This window comes from Larimichthys crocea, unplaced genomic scaffold (genome assembly GCF_000972845.2).
Source record: "Larimichthys crocea isolate SSNF unplaced genomic scaffold, L_crocea_2.0 scaffold83, whole genome shotgun sequence".
In the NCBI taxonomy this organism is placed as follows: Eukaryota; Metazoa; Chordata; class Actinopteri; family Sciaenidae; genus Larimichthys; species Larimichthys crocea.
Window position 1 is genome coordinate 593,270 of NW_020860930.1, and position 23,813 is coordinate 617,082.

The 23,813-nt window shown below is 46.2% G+C and overlaps 1 protein-coding gene across 2 annotated transcripts in view; it reads left to right on the plus strand.

The window, feature by feature from the left end:
- grid1b (glutamate receptor, ionotropic, delta 1b) overlaps window positions 1-23,813 on the plus strand; it is a 392,599-nt gene that overhangs the window by 210,179 nt on the left and 158,607 nt on the right. For both annotated transcript variants that reach the window (XM_019269039.2, XM_019269040.2), the window contains exon 3: window positions 13,318-13,602. In XM_019269039.2, the coding sequence (XP_019124584.1) occupies window positions 13,318-13,602 (285 nt within the window). The remainder of the gene's footprint in view (window positions 1-13,317; window positions 13,603-23,813) is intronic.

The following is a 23,813-nucleotide window of genomic DNA, read 5'->3' on the forward strand; positions in this document are numbered from 1 at the left end:
AAGGGGAAGATGAAAGAGGAAAAGAAATGGGAAAGCAGGACATATGAAGAGGTGAAGAAGTGGGCGGGGAGGAAAAGGGGGTAGGGGCCAGTAGAGAAAGGAAGAAAGAAGGGAAGTAGAAATGAAGAGAAAGGGGAGAGTGGGGGGGGAGTAGGGAACGAACAGACAGTGTGAGGGGGCTGTAAGAAGAAGTCGGTGGGGGGGGGGGGAACGAGAATAGGAAGAGAAAGAAAGACGGTAGAAGAGGAGTGCGTAAGAGAGGGAAGATAAAAAGCGAGCGACAGGAGCAGCGTCAGAAAGAGAAAAGAGAAGCGACGAGGGCATGAGAAGAAAGAGAGAGAAGGAACGAAAGAAGCAGGGAGAGAAGAGAGCACGAGCGAACGAGAATGACGAGCGGAGAAGGAAAAGTAGAGAACAAAGAAGGGCGAGGAGGAGTGAAGAAAGAACGAAGAGGCGAAGAGGCGCAAAGAAAAAGAGATGGGGCGTAGGGAGAGGCAAATAAGAGCGGGGATAAAGCCCGCGCCCGCCCTGAATGCGCCGGGAGGGTATGCCGACCTGAGGCCATGAAAGCATAAGAAGAAGTGAGACGATCGGGAAAGAAACGCGCGGGCCGGAGAGAGAATCGCTAAAGAAAGAATCGGCGCCGCGCCCGGTCTCCCCAGAACGAAAGAAGAGAGAAGGAAAGGAAGGCAAAGATCAGATACGCATAGGCCGTTGCGTACCTCGCCTGCGACAGCTAGGAACCGCACGTCATAGGAGAAGTCGGAAGACCTCCCTCCTCGGGCGCATCTCGACCTACCGCCTCGGATTATGACCTTTCTGCTCTTCTTCCTCCTCTTTAGACCGGCATGCTACCCGCTCCCTTCACCCCTCCTTATTCCCTGCCCTCCTCCGTTTATGTCCTCCATCGCTCCATCGTCACCCATGACTCTCTCGTTCTCTATGCCCTTCTCCCCGAAATACTCGGCTCTCACGAACGATTAGTTCACAGCGCCATCTCGCGTCTACGCCCACTGTCGCGACCCCGAACGCGTAACTCGAGGATGTCCCACGACTTGTCGCCGAATGAGCGCCGACCCTCGACAGATTCTCGTCCCGCTCCCCCCCTCTTACTCGCTGGTCCCCACCGCTGCGGCACGCTCGTACAGCAACGCGACGGCGACTAAAGCGCGCATACGAAAGCCGCGGCCTGATCGGAGTGCACATAGCTCTGAACGAATCAGCTCGCCCTGCTTCATCTTTCTTCCTTTTTTAATGCCCCCATCCCTTTCCTAATTTCGTCGCCTCCTCTCCTCCTCTCCTCCCTCCCTCCCTCCCTCTCTTCTGTCACAGTGTGCGTCCTTGATCTGCAGGCCCTCTGCCGGGCCCTGCTATCCCCCAGACAGTGCTCTGTTTCTGGGATGAGGCGCTGACCTCTGACCCCCCTCTTGGCTGCTTGTGAAGGCTGACAGGAGCCACCGGGCTGCTCTGCTCCTCGGGGAGTTCAGAGAGAAAGGAGAGGAGGAGGAGGAGGGAGAGGAGGAGGAGGAGGCCAACAGGCAGAGATCTTTCACACTTCTTCCCTCAGGGCTGAGCAGCAGGTTCTGTGTGAAGTGGAGATGTGTCTGGTCAGCTCTGTTTCTGGACTCCAGACAGACAGATGCCTTTTTACTCAAACAAGCCACCTGTCAGTCAAAGCGTCCACGCTCTTAATCCTGCATAACTTTAAGTCTTTGGACATTTGGACATGGGGACTTATGGAGACTGACTCACTTCTGGAGTCAGCCTCAAGTGGACGTTAGAGGAACTGCAGTTTGTGGCATGTCCTCCCTACAGAGCGCTGAGGCCTTTACCTACATCAGATTGTTTTGCTTTGATTTGACTGGTCCATTTTCCAGCGGCTGTGGTTCTGTTTGTCTGTCCCCCGAGCTCTCGTCTTCAGAACAGAACCGGCACAAACAGCTGTGCCCTCAGATAACCTCTGAGCTCGGTTTGTTTTTGCTCGTGTTCATTCAAACCCCATAAACGCTCCTCCGCATCACATTATACCGCTCGGTGTCCTGAGGGGAGCCGGCTCCGCTTCTCTTCCAGGCCTGAGCTGAAAATAAAAATTGCACATCAAATACAACAACGGGCAACATGTTGACAGAGAAACCTTCCACTCCCCGGACTCCCGCTGCTCCATCCTTCAGGCTAACGCCGTCCACATAACACACAAACACACCCTCGGTTTAACACGGTGCAGCCGCCGTGAAGGAGGTCCGCCCGGTTCAAGTGAGACAGATGACTGTGAAGAGGCTGCTGTTTGTTGGACCACAGACCCGCCTGTAATCCAGCACAGATGGGAGCGAGAGCGCTCGCCAAACAAATCCAAAGATCCTCGATTACAGTCGGACTCATTGGATTCTGCTGTGCAGACAACAAGCAGCCGCCTGGTGTTTGTGTCGCAGACAGTTTGAGGAATGTGTGGCTGCGTTTTGGAGGATGAACAAGTGAAGAGTTTAGATTCAGCACCACGCCAGCCATCTGCCATTCTGTTCCACGGGACACAGAGGACGACGCCGAGCGCTGGTCCAAACCATCCGTCTGGCTTCAGTGGACATAAATGATTCACGTAAGAATTCCTCTGCAGCCGCGACAGAGATCCTGCTCCTGGAACTGAACATCTAATTGAAGGACCTTGATGTTCGGAGGCTTCAGATAGCACCAAGCAGGATGGAGTGATGGTGGGAGAAGGCTTCCCTCTAAAGGCACAGCCAGCTCAGCCCTTTAATCCCAAAACATTCCTGATCCATACAGTGTCGCTCCAACTCATGAAATTTCATGACGGGACACAAGAATGTCATGTCATGAAATGCAAGCGAGCTCCATGGAGGAAAGGTGAGAGACGAGCTTCCTTCAACAGCAGAGGACAGGACTGATACGAGGAAGGAAGGCTGGGACGACCTCCTGAATGGTTACGAACACGAAACAAGAAGCACAGAGACTACGTCCAGGTTTTAGACAGTATGAGGGGACGTCACAGAGACTACGTCTACTAGTCTGCGGGGACGTCACGGAGACTACGTCCAGGTTTTAGACAGTCTGCGGGGACGTCTCAGAGACTAGTCAGTAGTTCCTCTGTTCCCGTTATCCAGCTCTAACTGATTAAAGGTCATTCAGACTCAAACTGAGTCAGTATTTGGAGTCAGGAGACTGGCTGACGTAGTTTTCCTTCAGAAAGTGACACCGTCACCGTAAAGTCTTGAAGGTGCATCTATCAGCAGACATGTCCTTCAGTCTGTCCTTCTACCTGTCTATCTGTCTGTCCATCTGTCTGTCTGTCCACCTTCCCATCTCTTGGTCTCACCTCACTGTTATTTATTCCTTTATTCCTCCATCTTGACACCTACCTGTGTCTTTCCTTCAGGTCTCCACCCGTCTGTCTGCCTGTTGTCTGTCTTTCTGTCAGCAGCCTCTGACTGATGGCTCTGTCCCTCAGCCGTCTCACTGTGATGAATTACCCTCGGAGACGACAGCGTCTCTAATACATCATTACCTCTCGCCTTAACACACTCCCTTTTTACATACACACTCACAAACGCACCATTAATGCTCCATCGTGTTCGGCTTAACGTGGAGGAGATGGTGTTCGTGTTACCGGGGTTACTGTTTAAATCACCTCACCTGTGAGGAGGCTTCAGGTCTGACTCCCTAGTTACTGTTGCTAGGTGGGACAAGCTTGACAAACAGAAACATGGCGGTGGCGACGCTGTTCATGCCGCAGCGTGTCATCGCCTCAGGTCAAACCGCTTCAAGAAAGACGTGAAAAACAAAGTGTCGAGATGACAAGACTATCAGTCAGCCGAGTGTAATGAAAGTTACTTACAAAGATGAGATAAACTTTATTTATTCCTGTTTATTCCCATAAATTCCTGTAATTTTGCAACCCTGATGCAAACAAAACATGTTCGCCATCACGAGGTGAAAAGCTGATGATATATCAGGAATTTCCCTGTTCTGCCCAGAACCGGATGAATGCAGCTTTAAAGGAATAGTTTGACATTTTGGAAAACACTGTTGTTGTTCTGATCTGTCCTGAAGCCGGAGCAGGATCAGCCTGAAGCTCACTAATTAACCGGCTGTGTCACGTTTGTTTCATCTCTAACCAAAACCAAAGTTTAAAACACTTCCTGCGTTATGTGCCGGACTGTTTCTTGCCTCTGCAGTTAACAAGCAACCAGCCGAGACCCCAAAAAGGTTTTGGTCCAAGCCGAGAAACAATCCAGCACAAAACCCGTAAGAAATGTCGAGATGTCACACACCAGCAAGTTGAACAGTTTTAACAAAGCTATTTTTTGGGAGCAGCTTTGAATTGTTCCAAGACTTCTTCACTTATGTTGGGCTGTGTCCCCAACCATGGTACTATCACCTGTCTGAGGCATTTACCTGAGGGAGGTTCCAACTATCCAACTTTCTTGTGATCTAATCAGGTTTAGTCTTTGTTGTGTCTCCAGTTGATGTAGGTTGAAGTCGTTGCATTCTGTGTTTTATGCAGCATCCCTTTTTCTTTTTTCTTAGAATCGGGGTTTGTACAAATTCCTCTGCGTCTTTACATAATAAATTGCCTTAAAGTTCTTGATACAGGAGCTGCAGTCTGCCAGATGTGAGTTCCTCCTCCGGAGCTGTGCGGCCTCACAGGGGAGCAGTCGTTCCTGGTTAAGTGCTGAATGAATGAATACAGAGCAGAGCTTCGGCTGCAGATGGCGGCGATATGAGATCAGGTTGTTTTACCTGTGGCGGCAGAGAAATTGGCTGAGATGGAGCTCTGCATTTCCTATCAAAGCAATTGGGTTATTACAGCACACACACACACACACACACACACACACACACACAGAATATGAGCATTTTTTCTCAATAAACCTGATTCAGGTTGAATCAGCTCGGCTCTTTGTGCTGCAGGAGAAAATGTTGCTGAGGAGAAGCACTCCTCATCCAGAGAGCCAGTTTGTTTAAATGAAGAAGAAATGCATGGAGATGAGACGGGATGCAGCTTCATGCAGCTTCATGCAGCTTCATGCAGCTCATGCAGCTTCATGCAGCTTCATGCAGCTTCATGCAGCTTCATGCAGCTTCATGCTTTTGTTCTGTTTGCAGCACATTAGCCTGAAAGTCATTACTGATTACAACTTCTCCAATTCTGTTGTTTCTGTGTCAGCCGAGGCTCGGGCCGATACAGCTGATGTTTATAGACCCGATACGCCGCACCTGTATTCATTTTGTTATTTAAAGATGGATTATTCAGGCCAACATAGTTCCTTTATGTTACAGCAACACAACTCGTTTGGGCGACAGGAACAAAATAAGAAGATAAATAAAGAAATTCGATACAAGTACAAGAAGATCTATAAAAACACTGAACAGCTAAATAAGGGTGTTAGGCGTTTATACGCTTCAGCTAAACTTTAAAATGTGGATTTTAATGTTTATGTATAGAGACAGGCGGGGTTACTTAATGTTACCATCGATCCAACATCAGTAAAGAAAGTCCGTCAGTGATGGAAAATATGTGGTTCAATCAATCCTTGAGAAGAACGTAGAAGTTTCTGGACCAGACAAAACGTTGGGGGGACTAACCTGACTCACCTGGTGTGTTTAACCAGTACGTCAACTCTATGCCAACCCCAGACCACACCCAGACTGGTCTGCTAGAAAAGAATTTATGTTGCTGTAGATGGATGATTTGCTGCTTTGGCGTTAAACATGAGCGGCCAGGGCCGAGTCGCTCTGTTCCCGGGGTGTAGCTCGACTAATCGAAGCATTAAGCTACAGTTTATCTATGCCTGTAGCCAGAGATCATCCACCCAACTAAACCAGGTTTGGAGATCGATCAGGTAGTGCAGAGACCACGTTCTCTTTGGAGACCCGGAAGTGTTTACGACTTCATTGATGCATTATCTTCTGTTAGAGCCGATCAGAGGCAGAGCGAGTCTTCCTGCAAAGGTCTAGTTCAAAGTCTGTTTTAGTCTCTACCACGAAATAATCCAGAGAGCCGCCGTGTTCCCTGTGAAAGATATTAGCCAACACTGTTTAACAGTACACACTGTGTTTCTCTTTGATTTCAACTCATCGTACCGGAAACATCTGCTCCGTGATCCTCAGTGTGTCTTTCCTCATTACAGAAGAAAAAAGGTTGCACACTCACACACACACACACACACACACACACACACACACACACTCCTCCCGTGTCCTCAGGGCATTGGCTGATTGGAGGCTGAAGCCTGGAGGTTGTCGACCATAATAAAGTCTGTGTGTGCAGCGTTATTAGCCTTACAGGTCATTCATTTGAGCCCCTTATTAACAGAGACACTGTAGAGCAGCACTGAGAACAGTGGAGGGGGGGGCAGGGCTGTTGTTGTGGTGTAGGGTGTTGTGGGTAATGGGGCTACAGATCCATGGAGATAGATAGTTTAATTAAGCATGAGAGAATTTAAGACCCCATCGGCTGGAGGTGAAAAATGAGCTCTGAGGGCAGAGGGAGGCCATGTTAAACACAGAGGGAGGTGTGTGTGTGAAAGTGTTTTACACTGGATGTTTAAGGCTTTGATTTTTCCTTGAAATTTGTTTTTATAGCAGCTCATTACCCAAACTCAGCCGGCAAAGCACCGCCAACACCACCACCGCCGCCGCTGCCTTCGCTGGGGTTCAGATCCCCTGAGCCACGGACGCTAAAACTCGATCCACTTAAAGACACTTAAGTCCAAAGTATCGAGATGAAAGAAAAGAAATGAGAGAGACATCAAGTTCAGAGATGGAGGCGATAAAAGGAGGGAAAGAAGGAGGGATGGTCGATGAGAGATATGAAGTTTAGGAGGCGCTGATGGAGAGATTAACTTCAGAGGAAGGATGAAAAGAAACACGGGAGGCAGAAAGCCCGAAAGGGAGGAGACGGACGGAGGAGACGGACGGAGGGACGGTGAAACAAGATGTGAGCTTGAAGAGCAGCGATGGTTGGACCGCGGTGCAGTTACTGTCAGTGAACGCTTCGTCTTCACACAGGTGTGTCATCAGTCCATGTACGAGCTCTACAGTCAGACTGTCGACATATCTTTATCTCCTGTTTTTACGGACACGTAATTATTATTCAAGTGTCTCATTAACTGTCATGACTAACTGACCTGACTCAGCCCCGGGATGCCAGGAGTTAACTGCAGCGTTTGTGTAGTAACTGCATTGAACATCATTGAAAAATGAAGCCTCAGAGATCCAAATGCTGCGTTCAGGTCCCGTGTACTCGTCCTGTATCTTTTGATTGATCAGCTGCAGCAGAATAAATCCTAATTGCCATCGAGATCTGGTGGATTAATACAGTACAGAAAGTAAATAATGTATTTGTTGCAGTGAGGGATTTGAAGATAGACGGAGGAGGACAAAGAGTGAATAAGAAACTGAATCCCCGCGATCGTCTTCTGCTTTGTCTCGTGCCGCTGATCTCTTCAATAAGGCCTCGTCTGGTAGCACTAATCCTTTTGTTTTGTTGTGCCACTCTGGCTATCTGTTTCCACCGCCTATCCATTATCTGCGCCTCCCTGCCCTCTGCGCCACACATGAATGAACCTCATTTCCCTTCTTACCGTGTTGTAACTTCAAAACAATCCAGCCGGCGTCTTAATTCACGGAGCCGTCGAAAGATGGAGGTGAAACTAAGAGCAGCAGCTGGATCTTAACGAGGATCGGATACGAGATACAAGGCTCAGTTTCAACATGTGGATCCATCTTGTTTGACTTGCTGGAGTTGGTCAGTAAAGCTGGAGGTAACTTTGTCCTCAAGTGAAACTTTGAGTTTGAAGTTCAAGAATCAAAACTTTACGATTAATCAGGTGAACAGTGTCTTTGTAGCGCCGGGCTGGTCGCTCCGTGGAGGCACAACAACATGAAGTCTCATTTTCTCATGTGTAATCAGTTTATTTCTTTTTTTTTTGCCTTTCAGGGCTTCCATACTTCCCCGATCACGCTTAGAGAAAATAAAATCCTGCTTTACTCTGAAAAAATAATTAGCTGAGCGTATCAGCAGTGTGATGTATGAGATCTCTGCCTCTATTTACTAGAATTAATCAGACGTGTTTCTCATGCTCATTTGTATAATAGGAAGCTTTTCAGCTCTAACACATTACACGTCAGGTTTGCATAACCACCTCGCTCAGCGCGCCCAACACAGACGGATACGCTCACTTTTGGAAACCATCTGTTTACCCGGCCAAATTGCGTGCAGCTGTAAGGATGTTTACATCCTCGACAAATCATTCTCCGAGTACACATTCAATATTCCTGAATGTGATATTTAGACATGATTTCAAACACGGCCCTGCTTCCATAACACGTTCGGTCACCGCCGCGTTGTCTGGGAGGCCTCGACGGCCTGCCGAGGGATTTTAAATAAATCCATAACCGCCCTGCTCGGGCATGGAGATAAGGTACGATATTGATACAGATCACAGCGATAAGGAGGGGGCGGAGGGAGCGAGGCGGATCTTTGTCTTGTTCCGACTCTAATGGTTTCTGTCTCCCGCCGTCTGGTAGGAGTCACTCTGTTAGTGTCATTAGGATGCACAGGGAGTCGCTTCGGCTAAATATTGCGCAGGCTTCATTTAGCACAGATGAAACCATGACTCACCGTGGACTCACAGAGCGGCTGAGTCACGTCGCGGCCACAAATCGTTTTAGCTGACTGCTGAGTGAGTTATCCCGCAGCTACTGGTGTTGTGTTCCCGAAGCCTCCAAACCTATTAGTCCCATTCTAGTATATTATGCTAATTGGTCCTCAGTGATTTTCAGTGCCGGACTGACTGTGAATTTCAGTCCCCGATGCACCGAGGCTCATTAAACATGTGATTGTTCCTGTCATGTGGACAGACATCAACAAAGGACATGTGACCTGTTATGGATCTTTGTTTAATTGAAGATCAGACCCAGAGATTCATGGAGAAGTTATTCTTTAAATGCTGAAGCTGCACTCGCTGCCTCATCCATCCCTTTATGATGGGAAATGGAAGCTCTATTCAAACCCACCAAACGTTCATCATCGTACCTCTCAGAACATGGCACTTTGGAGTGTTTCTTTGTGTTACTGTGTTCACATCCAAACTAATGTTAGCCGTTGTGTATTAAGGCGGTGGTGGACAAGCAACTCCCGTTTTCTGTGAAGGTAAAATGACGGTTTTAGTCAAAGGAGTCTGGTGCCTTTGGAGAGGGCGATTCATCAGAAGCAGCTGTCTGATGACAAGGTAAAGTGGCCAAAATGTTGCCAAGCGGTGACCTGCACTTCTGCTTTGAAACATTGATTAGAACGTCAACCAGCAGCCGCGGCACATATGGAACGTGTCGCATCTGTACCCGGTGGAGTTCAGCCTTTGAACTGAGACAGATTTCCTTTTGCTGTGTAAAGTCCATTTAGTTGCTGCCGCCGTCCACAGCAGTACTTTCCTGAGCTCCATGCTCGTCCTCCTGTCTGCCTCTGTTGGTGTTTTGACCTCCGTCTGCTGGAGGTAACACACTGACTTTGTAAAAGTACCTCATTCTTTGCAGGTCCACTGAGCTCCACTGAGAATTTAGTCCATTTCTGACCATCAGCTGTCATTTCCACCTCAGTTATATTGTTGCCAACAAGCTGACAAGTGACATTGAAACTCCACAAACCTGAAATAATGGACTCCTTGCAGGTGGATTAGTGGCTCCTCAGACCTGACCTCCATCATGTCTGATTTATTTTTATGAAACTGACCCGATTCCAGTCTTTTCTGCTGGAAAAACAGCCACTAATTTAATACAAAATTACATTCTAAGTGCTTCGGTGCGAGTTTATTAGCTCCTCTTTCACAGGAGCCACATTTGTCTCGTCATCTTTTCTTTTTTTGTCTGTTGAATTACTGCCCTGTCATCACTTGCAGATGCTGACGAAGCGCGGCGTACAAGCGGAATGCCGTTCCCTTTGATAAAGACAAAGTCTGCACACTTATAAACCGGCTGAATGTTGATGATCCCTCCACGGCCGGCGTCCTCCAGTTGTTCTCAGCTTGGAGAGATTCAGCCCGAGTTCAGCCAAGTTTGACTCATCAAACATTAAGCTGCAGGGTCCCTGTGACCAGCCAGCTGTTCTGCCACTGCATATTCCCTTTTTTCCATTCCCTGAGTTTCTCCTGGAAGGCTACCTGGATATGCTTCATGTTCCTCTGCCTCTGCATGAACATGTTTTTCTTTTTTTACATTTCCCCCGGTGGGAGCTCAGTCATAACATGCCAGCTGCCCTTTGGAGCATCTCTTGACCTTTTAGTCCGGACAGATCTTCTCCTGCTGAGAAAGTCGAGCTCTAACCAGATATGAAAGGCTGCTGAGAGGCTTAAACTGCGGCTGTCTGCCTGTCAGGGATGAACACAGGAGGGGAAAGAAGCGGCTTTGCAAACGTTAGGAGGTGTTGTGGAAGTAGACAGCGGGCTCTCAAAGGGAAACTATCGCTGTAGCATTAGGCAGTGCGTATGTTGCATTCGTGTGTTGATTTAGTTGAAGCAGGATTAAAGACATTTAGTTTTAGGTCGAATTACTGCCTCCAGTCTAAATAAACAGTGTGTGTTCCAAATCGAGCCGTTCTTGTGTTAGGAAAACTGATTCATGCAACGAAATCAATGTCGTCTTTTTTGCGATCGCTGCAAAACGTTCACAGACAAAATATTTGTCTTCCTATGATACCTGCTCATGGCATAGTTAATGTTTTTCATGGGTCTGCCTAGACTTCTCCAAACACTTCGGGAGAGATTTTGGTCAATATGATGCACTACACAGTGCTCATCATGTCTTGTTTATATCTGTGTGGAATACATACAGACAGTGAAGCAAACAGACGATCTCCTTGGGTTTTTGTTGCCCTAACACAGGATTCAGGATGTTTTAAAGCCCTGTGCTTTGTGTGCACAGCATCCAGACCAACAACCGCTCAAACGCTGCCTCGATCTGCAGCAACAGGTTTTAACGATCCCAAGTAACATGGTAAAACATCGAAATCAGGCTAACTAAAACTAAAATAACTACTTCTGTCAGTGACATCTGGTTGTTTTGAAGTGTACATCGATATAAACGAGTCAGTATCCGTCAGAAAGAGCTGCTACAGTCAGTTTTGTTAGTCCACTGTCGTCCACAGCGATGCATTGCTTAGCTTCCGTGCTGGGAAACCATCTACGTCCTCCAGACTGGGGGCATGCTGATCGCCACCAACAGCTCCACTCCAATAAATCCAAACTGACACATTAAGAGAGAACACTAAAAGGTCCCTTACTGTGAAAAAATGTTTGAACGTACAACAATCCCAATTCCCCAAACCCAATATTTGATGATACATCTCAAGGGGTGCCATCCTTGCAAACATTCAAATGTGTTTGTTAGAAGTGTAGAAAAGAGAAACTTAAACTGTTGTGTCTGCAAGTTTGGCCTCCCGCTCTGACTTTTGTGGCTCCTAACAGGGTTTTGATGTACTTGCTTCAAAAGGGAGGGAGCCTAGAGAGAACCATTAGCTGGGAGCTTCGTGCTGCCTCAGCAGCTGGAGCTCCAGATCTACTTTAACAGTTTATATGTGCAAAAGCAAAGTTGGAAATGATACTGTCACTGTCTAGGGATGTAAAAGTACTGAGTGAAAATGTCTCAGTGGGAAGTCGATCTCAGATGAGCCAGTTTTAGAAGCAGCACTTATTACGAATATTGTCGAGTGTTTGGAGGTGAAGACTGGGCGTAGGGCAGCTTTTAAAGGGCACATCAACATCAGCGGGATGGAAAAACATGCCAGGACGCCAAGAAGAAGCTGAGGTGTAGTGTAGAGGAGGATTACATTCATGTTAGCTGCAACCTATGATTTGCTTCCATGTCCCTAAAGGTTTCGTAAGTGGATAAGTGAGGCGCACACATGTTCCTTCAAGTTAAGCCTCACATCTTCTGACAGGCTGTAAAACAAACCGTGTTCAGGGCCGGTATATCTAGAGACGTAGCAAAGTGCTCGAGTGAAAACACATAACAGTCACATGATTGAATTCTGCTCCCGAAGACGAAGAGTCCAGACTCCAAACATGGTGAGGAAGTATTATGTAGGGCATGTTGAGGCAGCGAGGAAGCTCATGGTCCCTCAGGAGATAGCCACCTTATCTCAGACTGGATCTTGTTCTGTGCAGCTCGAATATTTTGGGGAGGTTACGGTGTCACGGGAGGACGGTGAGGAAGAAGAAGCCTCAAAGAGGAAAGAAGATTAGATACACAGAGTTAGCAGCAAAGGTGTTGAAGGGGTTTGTAGGGAAATGATCTTTGTTCAAAGCCGAGACACCAGAGGCAAAAACACATCGCCTTTCAGACGGGTGCAAAGAAAATGAAATCAAATTTCATAAAACGTTATATGAAAAAATAATTGTCTTGATGTGAGCAGTCAGCTGGGATAGAGTCATGTTGATATCTATGACTTGGTCTGTTTGGTTGTTAGTTTGTCTGTTTGAAATAGAAGAACAATGTTAATGTGGACCTGCTTCTATAGAACAAATACTTGATGTGTCTCCAGTTTATTGAGTAGAATAAAGAACATGATACAATAACACAAAGAAAATACAATTATAATAAGAATAATATGAAAGTACATTAAGCAGACTAGTTAAATAAAGACATTAAATAACTCAGCCTTTTCAATATTCTGTAATATCTCACATATAAAACTGAAATAATAATGAGATTGGTTATGTGTGCGTGTTTTGGCCTATCCAAAGACGAAGAGGGTCTGCAGAACAAAATGTGCATGAAGCATGAAAGTATTCTTAAATCTGTTTCATTAGTGGAGCCATTAGGAGATTTTCTGTTGCTATTATTGTTTTAAGATAAAAACTGATTCTTGCTTAAAGGGAACTTGCTAAGGCCAAATGCTGATGTATTTTTGTCATTCAGCGTTGCTCTTGTGTTAGATGAACAACACTATGCTTTTACTTTGGAGGGAACTGTTTAGAGGCCAGGTTCAGGTGAAGATGGTGGTTGATCTCTGTACCGCAGAGTTTAACGTTTAGCCTAACAGTCTGGATGTGTTGTGTTTAATTGTCAGAGACAGAGTGCAGGTTTAGTTCAGAAGTGGGTCAGGTCAGGATGAACAATGGTCAGACTGTTCAGTAGATTTATAACAATGCAGCCATGAGGGGTGAAGGCATCATTTAACATTAGAGCTGCTCTTCTGCAGGACTCCTCGTGTGTTTGTTCCAGTTCCACCAACTGTAGTTTTGTTTTTCAGTTTGTTTGATGCCTAAACTAAAAAAACTTCATTCCCATCTTTCCTTTATCCTCCAGCCTGCGAGCTGATGAACCAGGGCATACTGGCGTTGGTTACCTCGACGGGCTGCGCGTCGGCCAGTGCGCTCCAGTCGCTGACGGACGCCATGCACATCCCCCACCTGTACATCCAGAGGAACGGCGAAGGATCGCCACGGACCGCCTGCCAGTTCAACCCGAGCCCCGGGGGGCAGCGTTACACGCTCGCCGCACGACCACCGGTCCGCCTCAACGACGTCATGCTGACCCTGGTGGAGGAGCTGCGCTGGCAGAAGTTCATCGTCTTCTACGACATCGAGTACGGTAGGTGATCGACTCCAGAGCTGCAGCTGCTGTGCTGGACTGAGGAAACAGATTTTCAGGGTGTTAAACATTAAAATCTCTTTGTGTTTGTGGAGACTTCAGAGAAACATGTTGAGTTCATTTGTTTCAGTGTTTTCAGCCACAATATTCAAACTTTGCGGTGACTCAGCAGATATTTACGAGCTTTGGATGTTGATCTGTGGAGCTGCTGTTTTGCTTTGTCACGTTTTGAAGACTCAGTGTCTCATTAGTGTTTATTTCACTTTAATTACACGACCATGCTACATATGGCTTTAATGCTTTTTAATTATGGATCATGCTCTTTCTACACGTCTGAAGCATCAAAGAGAAATTTTGGTTATTGTCTCTTTACACTTTAAATTCTTTTCTCCAACTTTTTCTGACATGGATACCTGAATGTTACATCACTATTTCTGCTGCTGGTGTTGGGCTGATGAAACAGTACACTTGTTCTTTCTGCTGTTTGAACTCTGTGCAATGTCTTCCTTTAGTTTCTTAACCTTTGCTCGACCTCATGATGACTCACTGGCTCTTTTAGACAGAACACATGAGCTCGACACAGGTTTGCTTTGCAGGTCGTAAACATGGAAGTGAAAGCTGGTCCATAATTTTTGGATTCAAGATGAAATTCTCTCTGTCCAAACTCTTATGAAATATCCAGTTTGATATTTTACTGATTCTCTTTGTTTTCAACGTTTGTTTGGGTTTTGGAAAAGTCACAAAGACATTTTAAAGTGAAATAACTCAGCAAAGCCGTCAGTTAATCATGGCGTGTTCTCTCGCTCGTTAATAACTTGGTGGTTAATTGCCTGGAATAAAACTGATTTTCATCCCCAACGACTTCAGTTCAAAGTTTTCTGACAGTTCGACCTCTGAAATCTGACAGGAAACACTCAAAGTGCTGGAAGGAACGATCGTAAAGGATCAGGTCATCAGAATTACAAAAATGTCGTCTCTCTTCTCTTTGCTGGGATCTTGATGTTGTCCAGGTTTTCAGATTTCTGCCTCCATCCGAACAAAATTCAGGGACATGAACAAACTGCTTTCCATCAAACAAACGGTCCATTGACAGTATTTTCTGTGGATGATACAATGAAATGGGACATTGTGTCTGAATCCAGCTGTTTCACTGCTCTGAACACCACAAATCAATTCCAGTATCATAAAAGTATTTTACTGTAACATTAAGTATTTATGACTAAATAAGCAACAAGGAGATTTGACTGTGTCTTCATTCTTGACTCAATCTTCACGTTTTTACAGAAATGTGTCCAACACTTTGAGTTTTAGCTCTCTGTTGTTGTGAATGCAGACAATTAATTGAAAACGCATTCGAAATAGCTGCAGGCTGTCTAAATGATTTTCAATGTTTTCTGGTTTCCATGACCGGATGTTGCAGCAAAACTTCAGAGATCGACTTTCTTGTCTTGTGTATTTGTTTGGAATAGCTTACTTGGACTGTATCTTAATGAAATCACATTAGGCCCAATGGATTTTTGAGTGTAATCGATACAGGATGGTGGCAATTACAATATAAGGATATAGACAGATGCAGGCATTTAGCCTCTCAGACACTCTTATCCAGAGTGATTTAGAGTAAGTGCATCAGTAGCTGCAGGCCAGGATCTGAATCCTTTAATAACGAACCAGTGGCTCAGTGAACATTAAGACCAAAGGACAACAGTGAAGCTGCAGAGGAGAACTTTTCTTTGTCCTCCGGCTGTGAACAGGTCCATAAATACTCAGTTGTAAACGCATCTGCACACTTTATATATTTGGAAGTCTTGGACAATAAAACAAATGATTTCTTTGGTGGCAGATGTTGAGTTTTTTTTTGTTCGCGCCTCCTTTCCAGCCTGCTCACCTCTCACCTCAAGGATGGATGGGAACATTGGTCCTTTGCTTGTTAATGCGGCATTATTAGGACACATTCAACAGCACACAAACCTTTTTAAAGACACATGAATGTCTTCCAGGAGAGAGTCTGCTGTGGTCACAGATTATGCACCGGCTTTGTTCGAGCATGTGTCGACCCTGAGTCGTAGTTTTGTTGCCATGGTTTTTGTATTTTTCATTTAGTTTTTCCAAAAAGGTATTTTTAAGCCGGGCAACATTAGAGCTCTTCTCTGGTCCACCATGGGACCCGTTTCAGAGAGAGGAACTGTTGGATCCGACCTCAGGTGACATTTCTGAACATTCAAACTAAAGAACAAGAACAGTTTTGGTTTTTAACCTCTCCCACTACACTAGACCAGTTTTTGTCTTTTATTATACTGCCAGGGGAGGTTTAGGAGGAGGCAGCAGGTCTTCAGTATAAACCACACAGCAGGAGCCATGATCTGAAAGATTATTTTGAAGTACTGCTCAGAACTGTGTGTCAAGTTTTACTAGTCATAAATCTGTAAATGTTTTGTTTATGTGTATATTTAAGTTTAAAGTACAAATGAAGTACATTATGAAGTATGCAGCATGGTGGTGCAGCATGATGGTGCAAGAAGTTCTGGGGTTCAAACCCCAAATGCCTCTGAAATACCAAATGAAGTCACCCTGACCTTGAAGAACGCCATAAAACAGATGTGCTGTTCCTCTGTGGAGAACATCTAAACCTCTTCTACGTCATCAAGCTGCCATCAGTGATGCACCAAACCTTCAGGTTTACAGCCACGCACTGCACTAAAATAAGAGCTGAACGTCGCCGAGGATGTTTTCATCATTGTGTCATTGCTGTTATTTTCATTGTTGCTGTTTCCAGGCCAGTTACTGACTGATTGTTGCAGGTACAGAATTAATTTAAAGGAGAAGAATAAAAGAATCAATCAGCGTTGTTGAAATGTTTTCCTCTGTCAGACTCTATTGAAGCGGCAGGATGTCCGGGTGGAAATTAATTATTGGAGTCATAAACACAGACAGCTACTCGGTGTGTTTTAAACGCCCATTTTTTTTAGAGTGCTGATGAACACAGTTGGGGTGAATAAAGGGACGGTTCAGTTGTGACTGCAGGAGGTGAAAATGATAACATTATATCCGTGCAAATGTAATAACAGGATGGAGAGGAAGGAAAAGCTGCGATGAAATCTGTTGATTTGAAGCCAAAAGTCACACAAAGACATTTTAAAGTGAAATAACTCAAAGCCGTCAGTTAATCGTGGCGTGTTCTCTCGCTTGTTATTAACTTGGTGGTTAATTGTCTGGAAGAAAGTGATTTTCATCCCCAACTGAACCGTCTGCAGGTGAAATGAACTCTGTTTGAGCTCTGTCGATGCACTGAGGATCTTTAAAGAATTTAACACACTGTCTATCTATCTATCTATCTATCTATCTATCTATCTATCTATCTATCTAAATGGTCCATTGACAGGATTTTCTGTGGATGATACAATGGGATGGGACATTGTGTCAGTTTCACTGCTCTGAGCGCCGTGAATGAATTCCCAGTATCATAAAAGTATTTCACTGGCACATTGAGTACAAACTCAGCTTTCATTAACTTTGACCAAATATTGAACCAGCTGTTCATCAGATTCACTGAATCTGATGAACAGAATGTGTCTGAAGTCAAATCCCCTGCAGAGAACAGTGTGTTCTTAGTGAGTAAATATGTTTCCATGACCTTTAGAGTAACCCTTCATACAGGAAATGAAGCTTCACATGAAGAAGACACAGATGAACATAGAAACAGGGTCAGACTGCCATGAACTGCAAATACACACCGTCAGTGTACATGCAATAAAAGTTCTTGTTTTTGCCACTGACATCCACAGATTGTTTTCCGATATTAGTTCGTTAGTTCGTTAGTTAGATTGTTTTTGTTCCTATGTTGATCTCTTCTCAGGGTGGAGGGTTCAGTCCAGTTGGTGATTGTCTCGATCTATGCTCAGGACTGTGAAGATATTGAAGGATTTCTCTCTACATCCGTCACCAAAGTCAATCAAAGCAATCACGTTGGTGAAGAAATGAAAAGTTAGCACAGCTCATAATGTTTCATAATATTTGACATCAGCCTCAGATCTCAGAAGAAACATGTCTTCTGTTGTCCATGGTCAGTGAGTTCAAAATCAGTTCAGATTAAACGCTGCTGCAGCTCGTGTGACGGACAAGACCAGAATAATGGCATGAAGATGAAGCGATTCGTTCAGTCTAATTATCTTTTGCTCTGTCTTTGTCCCTCCGATGACCCCGGCTCGTCCGGGTCAATCAGAAACAGTTCAGGGACATTTGACTGACGGACCTGCAGAGCCACGATGTGTCAGGACATTCTGCATCAGTCAGCTCCAGATAAATGTTTCATAACGACGGTTTAACACGCGTCGGCAGCGCTTTAATGAGCATCTCTTTGTTTTTATTTAATTGTTGAACACAGTTGAAGTGCTCGCTTCCGAGGTGATTGGGATTAGTCTGTGGAGGATTGTGTTTTTCAGTGGAAACACTGAATGTTCTCACGTTGTGCTGCGTGATCCCAACGCACCGCTAACCAATTAGTGGAAGCAGCATCGGGGTCCGCGTGGAGCCGAGCTGAATGCATTCACACCCTGTGCTCTACAGCAAGACAACGCTCTTATTTTGAGATTAAAAGTCAGTTCTGTTGATTTGAGACTCTTGTGTTCGTCTGTTTTGTATTTTTTCTTCTTCAGAATTTTGCATCTGAATTTCATCTAACAACTCGAAATAACTAAAATACTTGATTAACACACTTAAAAACACTTTGCCACCAAGTTAACTTCTTTATTTTTCAATCAGTTTTCCAACTCTGAAGGACAATTAGGGAAACAAAAGAGATTCAGCCTTTGAGATTTGAACCAGTATTGAGTGAGAATGCATAATCCTCGTTGCCTTTGTGCACCATTAGTGTACATCCAATAAAAGTGCTTGTTTTTGCCACCGACAGGCTCAGACTGTTTATGACATTATAGAAAGGATCCTACAGAGACTGGGACAGGCTCCAGACCCACCATGACTCTGATGATGGATGGATGGATGGATGGATGGATGGATGGATGGATGGATGGATGGATGGATGGATGGAGTTGTATATCGCTCTCAGAACCACCAGACAAAAACCTGACCCACCTCAGAGTTAAGGGCCATGATGCTGCTGTTGATGTTGAATGATGACCTGCATGGCTTCTATATCTGTTGGGATTCTTTCCATAATGTCACTGACAAAAACATGCAAACATTGCCACGTTGCCAATGAGCTGTCGTCCCCATCAGTCCCTAAAAGAACACATGAAACATTAAACAGATGTTCATATTTTGTCCAAACTGATTTCCAACAGTTGCATTTGTCAGATTTGTCTGTTCATATAAAAGATTCTCTGCCAGTCACCTGGAGTAAAATCAGGGACAGAATAACAGTGAACAGGAGCTGCTCATGAATGTCTTTGTGAACAGTCGGTGGCTGCAGATAGATCTCCATCTTTCCAACATGATTTGAGTCTTGAGCAGTCGCTGTGAATCAATTCAGGCCAGCAGCTGGAAGCCGAATCAATCAGCGACCTGCGGGAGGTTCTGCTTTTTTTTTTTTTTTTTGGCGATGTGACTCAGCACCTCTCAAAACCTGTGAACAACTCTTTAAACACGGCCATGTATAATGATTCAGCGCCTGCCTCTCCATGAGTCCTGCAGAGCTGGATTTTTCCAGCAGACGATTTAGGAGAAAATTGATGTTTTCACTGCAGTCGCTGTGTTTTTAAAGCTGAATGTAACTCTGAGGGACTCCTCGCGCTCGCCCGTCGACTTTTTCCAGACCACGATGCTCCTGTTTTCTATCATGGCGGCGCAACATGACAGTACAGACTTCTCATCACCATCCAGCTTCTTCTATCGGTTTTCCATTCAAACTTAATTGTCCCGGAGGGCGAATTCGGTTTGTTCAACCGCACATAACAAAAGACAAACATCTACTTGGGACTTAATCACACAACATTATTGATCCAGAAGCTCTTGTTTCCCTGTCGACACTAATCCTCTCTAATTTCTGTCATCCTATATTCTCTCATCCATCCGTTCTTTATTTTTCATGAACGTGACGTGCATTTCCTCGCCGAGGAGGTTCCAACGTTGAAAGTCGACGAAACAAAACCACAAACACAAAGAAGTTTGAGCTAAAGTCATAAATCCTCTTCTAACCCTCCGTGTCCTCGTTCCTCCCTCTTCATCTTCATCTTCATTCCTCTCCTGGCTCTGTGTGATGAGCGAAGCCATTATAAGTGTGAGCCGAGCAGGGGGCCCATTTATTCAGATTACAGCCTCATTGTTAAGGGATACGAGGAGCAGATGGGGCTTCTTTTTTTCTTTTCTTTTGGTTCGGCTGTCTGGTCGAGTCTGTGCAGGGCCGACCGGGACTGTCAGTTGGCCGTGATGATGATTAAAGGAGCTCCTTGGATTCGCCTCCATCCTCCCTTCATCCTTCCAAAACCTCCCTGCTCCATCTTTTAAAAAGGCCATAACTAAGATATTTGCTGCCTCATAGCACAAAATAACTCTCATATATTTGCGGGGGGCAGTTGTTCAATGGCATTAACACACAAATTCAGGACATTTAGAGCCTTGTTTGCGAGCCTGGGGAGAAGAAAGCAGCTCTTTAGTTGAGGATTTTTCATTTTGATGTGTTGTCATTAGGAGACGTTTCCATCGGGGGGGTGCAGAGCAAGCTGGAGTGCTGCTACACACTTATGAAGGGTGATAGAGCTGAATAAAGGTTAATAAAGGTCAATAAAGGTTATTGCTTCCCTCGTGGCCTTTTAATAATCTCTCCGTCTCCAGTGTCTCCAGCTGTGAAACCACCTCCCCCGCCTCCTCTCTCACGCTCCATGACTCCATCAGGCTCCCCTCAAACATCCACCATGAGCTCCTGAAGACGAGGCATTTTGAACTTGTTGAGCGTGACACCGAGGTGGAGACGCTGAGTTTGAAGCCTTGTTTTCAGTAGACATGGTGAATGTTCAGGCTCTCTATAGCATGGAGCATCTTTCTTCATGAGTCACCGAATCAGTTTTTTCTTTTTCTTAAACGGAGTGAAGCCCCGGCGGGCGGAGATAATTCGCCTCGTTTCCAATGTAAATATGCAAACCAGCTCGTGTGGAGAGTTTCTCGCTGCCCACACGTTTCCCCACAAACTTCCTTGAGGAGATTCTGTTTCATAAGCTGCAGTCGCCTCGCTCTGAGTGAGGAGAGGAACTCATTCACAGAACCACAGATACTGAAGCTCCTTCACAGGAGCAATCTGAACTTCAGCATGTTCGGTCCGGTTCTGTTGTCTGTTGTCCTTTGTGCAGTAATCAGTGAGGCTCGGACATAGATGACCGTCCAGATACTGGAGGACAGGTGAAGCTCGCCTAGCGCCCACTAGAGGCTGAATCACTCCACAACAGGAACCTGTTGGCAGGAACAATTAAAATAATATGAACTCTGCTAATCTCTGTCCAGTCGATGCACTCATCGGCCAGCAGGCCTGAGGGGAGGTCAGAGGTCGGGAGAATCAGTAGGATTCATTCCCGAGAGACGCTCCGCATATTTCATGGAAATCTGAGCCGGAGTCGATGAATCCAGAAAACATTCTGACTTATCGAACGTGGACTAAACGTCGCCAAGTCACTTTATTAACATTTATCGAACCAGGTGAGGGAGCAGAGGTGAGGAGGTTTTTATGAACACATTTATGATGTTTGACCAACGTGACGGTTATTAGCCATCATCCCGCGGCAGGAGGAAGAAAAGACGAAAGATGGCCGTCTCTCTCTCTGTCTGTCTCTCTGTCTGTCTCTCTCTGTCTCTCTCTCTCTGTCTCTCTCTCTGTCTGTCTCTCTCTGTCTCTCTGTCTCTCTCTCTCTGTCTCTCTCTCTGTCTGTCTCTCTCTGTCTCTCTCTCTGTCTGTCTCTCTCTGTCTCTCTGTCTCTCTCTCTCTCTCTGTCTCTCTCTCTCTAACCTACTCAAGAGACTAAACGCACCAGTCCCAGGGTGTTAGAGACAGATCCCTGCAGGACGTCACGTAGACGACGTCAGGGGTTTTAGACGTCTGCGGGGACGTCACGTAGACTACCTCAACGATCCAGTTTTTAGAAGCAGTCGGGCGGGGACGTCACGTAGACGATACGTCCAGGTTTTTAGACAGTCCTGCGGGGACGTCACGCAGACTCGTCCGGTTTTAGACAGTCCCTGCGGGGACGGCCAACCAGAGACTCAACGTCCAGGGTTTTAGACAGTCACTGTGTCAAATCGTGTGTGTGTGGTCCTCAGGAACAGGGGTTCTCAGCACACAAACCACAAGTGGAAGGGACCACAGGTCCAGACCTCCGTCACCTCTCGAGGCGCTCGACGTTCCGGGCGCGGACCCCCCAGAACAAGACAGTGTGGGTCTGCTTCCAAGCGATAGGCTGGGCCTGCCATCAGCAAATATCTCTCTCTGCAGGCACTAGTATAATTGACTCGTCCGGGGGTGGTGGTATTTTGACACACACACACACACAACACACACCACACACACACACACCACACAACACCAACACACACACACACAACAACACACGCACCACACACACACCAGTCAACGTAGTCACACTCGTTGTATCGCCGTTTGCGTCGTGCCCGTCGCGACGGGCCGTGTGCGCGATGAGATCAGAGTCGCAGGCCGTGCCGCTCGGGCTCCGTCGCAAGGCGGCTGTTCGGCTCGAAAACATTTCTTTACGTTTTCCCAGAGCGCACTGCAACCCCCGGCTGACCAGCCATGCATCGACCGGGCTGCTGGTGTGTGTGTGTGTGTGTGGTGGTGTGTGTGTGTTGTGTGGTGTGTGTGTGTTGTGTGTGTTGGTGTGGCAGCGTGAGATTTAGAGCTGCTGCAGCTTCGATGCGGCTCAGTTGCTGCGTCACACCACAGCGGCCATATGGATACGCTGACAGACGGTCAGGAAACCAGAGAGAGGAGACAGGAAACCAGAGAGAGCAGACACGGAAAACCAGAGAGAGGACGAACCAGGAAAACCAACGAGAGACAGACAGGAAACCAGAGCGGAATGAAGGACAGAGAAAAGGAAACCAGAGAGAGAGAAGAGAACAGAACAGAGAGACAACAGAGAGAGAGACAGAAAACGGCGAGAGGACAGGAAACCGAGAGAGACAGAAACCAGGAGACGCCAGAGGAGAGAGGACAGGAAACGACAGAGAGAGGACGACGAAGGCATGGGAAAACCAGAGAGACAGGGAACAGAGAGAGAACCAGAGAGGAGACAGGAAGGAACCAGAGAAGGCAGGAAACGAGATAGGACCAGGACCAGAGGAAGAACGAGACCGAAACCAAGAGAGAGAGGACAGGAACCAGAGAGAGAGGCAGGAAACCAGAGACAACAGGAAACCCAGAAGACAAGACGGAAACCGAGAGAGAGAAACAGAGGCAGGAAACCAGAGAGAGAGACAGGAAACAGGAACAGAGAGAGAGACCGGAAACCAGAGCAGGACGGAAACGCAGAGAGAGAGGAAAGAGGAGGAAGCATGACATGCCGCAACACAGCCCCACGATCCAACCGACTCCTCCTGTCAGACCTCCAGCCAGGCTCTGCTTCCCACATGTCATGTGAACGCTGCCCCTCTTTAATTAGACCAAGATTAGTAAAAACATGGGTATACGAGCTGACGTCCCTTGAAGACACTGCATGCCTTTCTGAACAGACTCAGACTGGGAAAGTCATTGTTGTGACTCCAGTGCTTGTCACGCAGCGAAGCCAGCATAGTGAGAATAGTGGTTACAAGGTGCGTATTCCATGTTCAGTCATAGACTCATAAAATCAACTTTTACATCCTGCCTTCTTCGATAAAGAAGAATGTTTAGTTGGGACGAGGTCAATCATTTTTGTTAACACATTGCATTTCTCTCAGTCTTCATGTGTCCTGCCATGAAAGGCACGACCTTCCTGATGCATTTGTTCCCTGCCATAAGCAGAGCTATTTCTATTGGCACACGAAGTGCACACGAAGCCACACCAGGACGAGTCCAGTCCCAATGAAAGTGATGATTCGCATATAGAATATATATGTCAGGTATTCAGTGGACGCCACTGTGTGAACATGTTAACACCACGGGCACCGTGATGAGACTCACCAGAGAAAAGAGCTGAAGGTTTATAATTTTCACCTCCTAACCAACCCTACCAAGATATTGTCGCCGATCGCTCCTCCCTGTTGATCGTTGCTTCTGG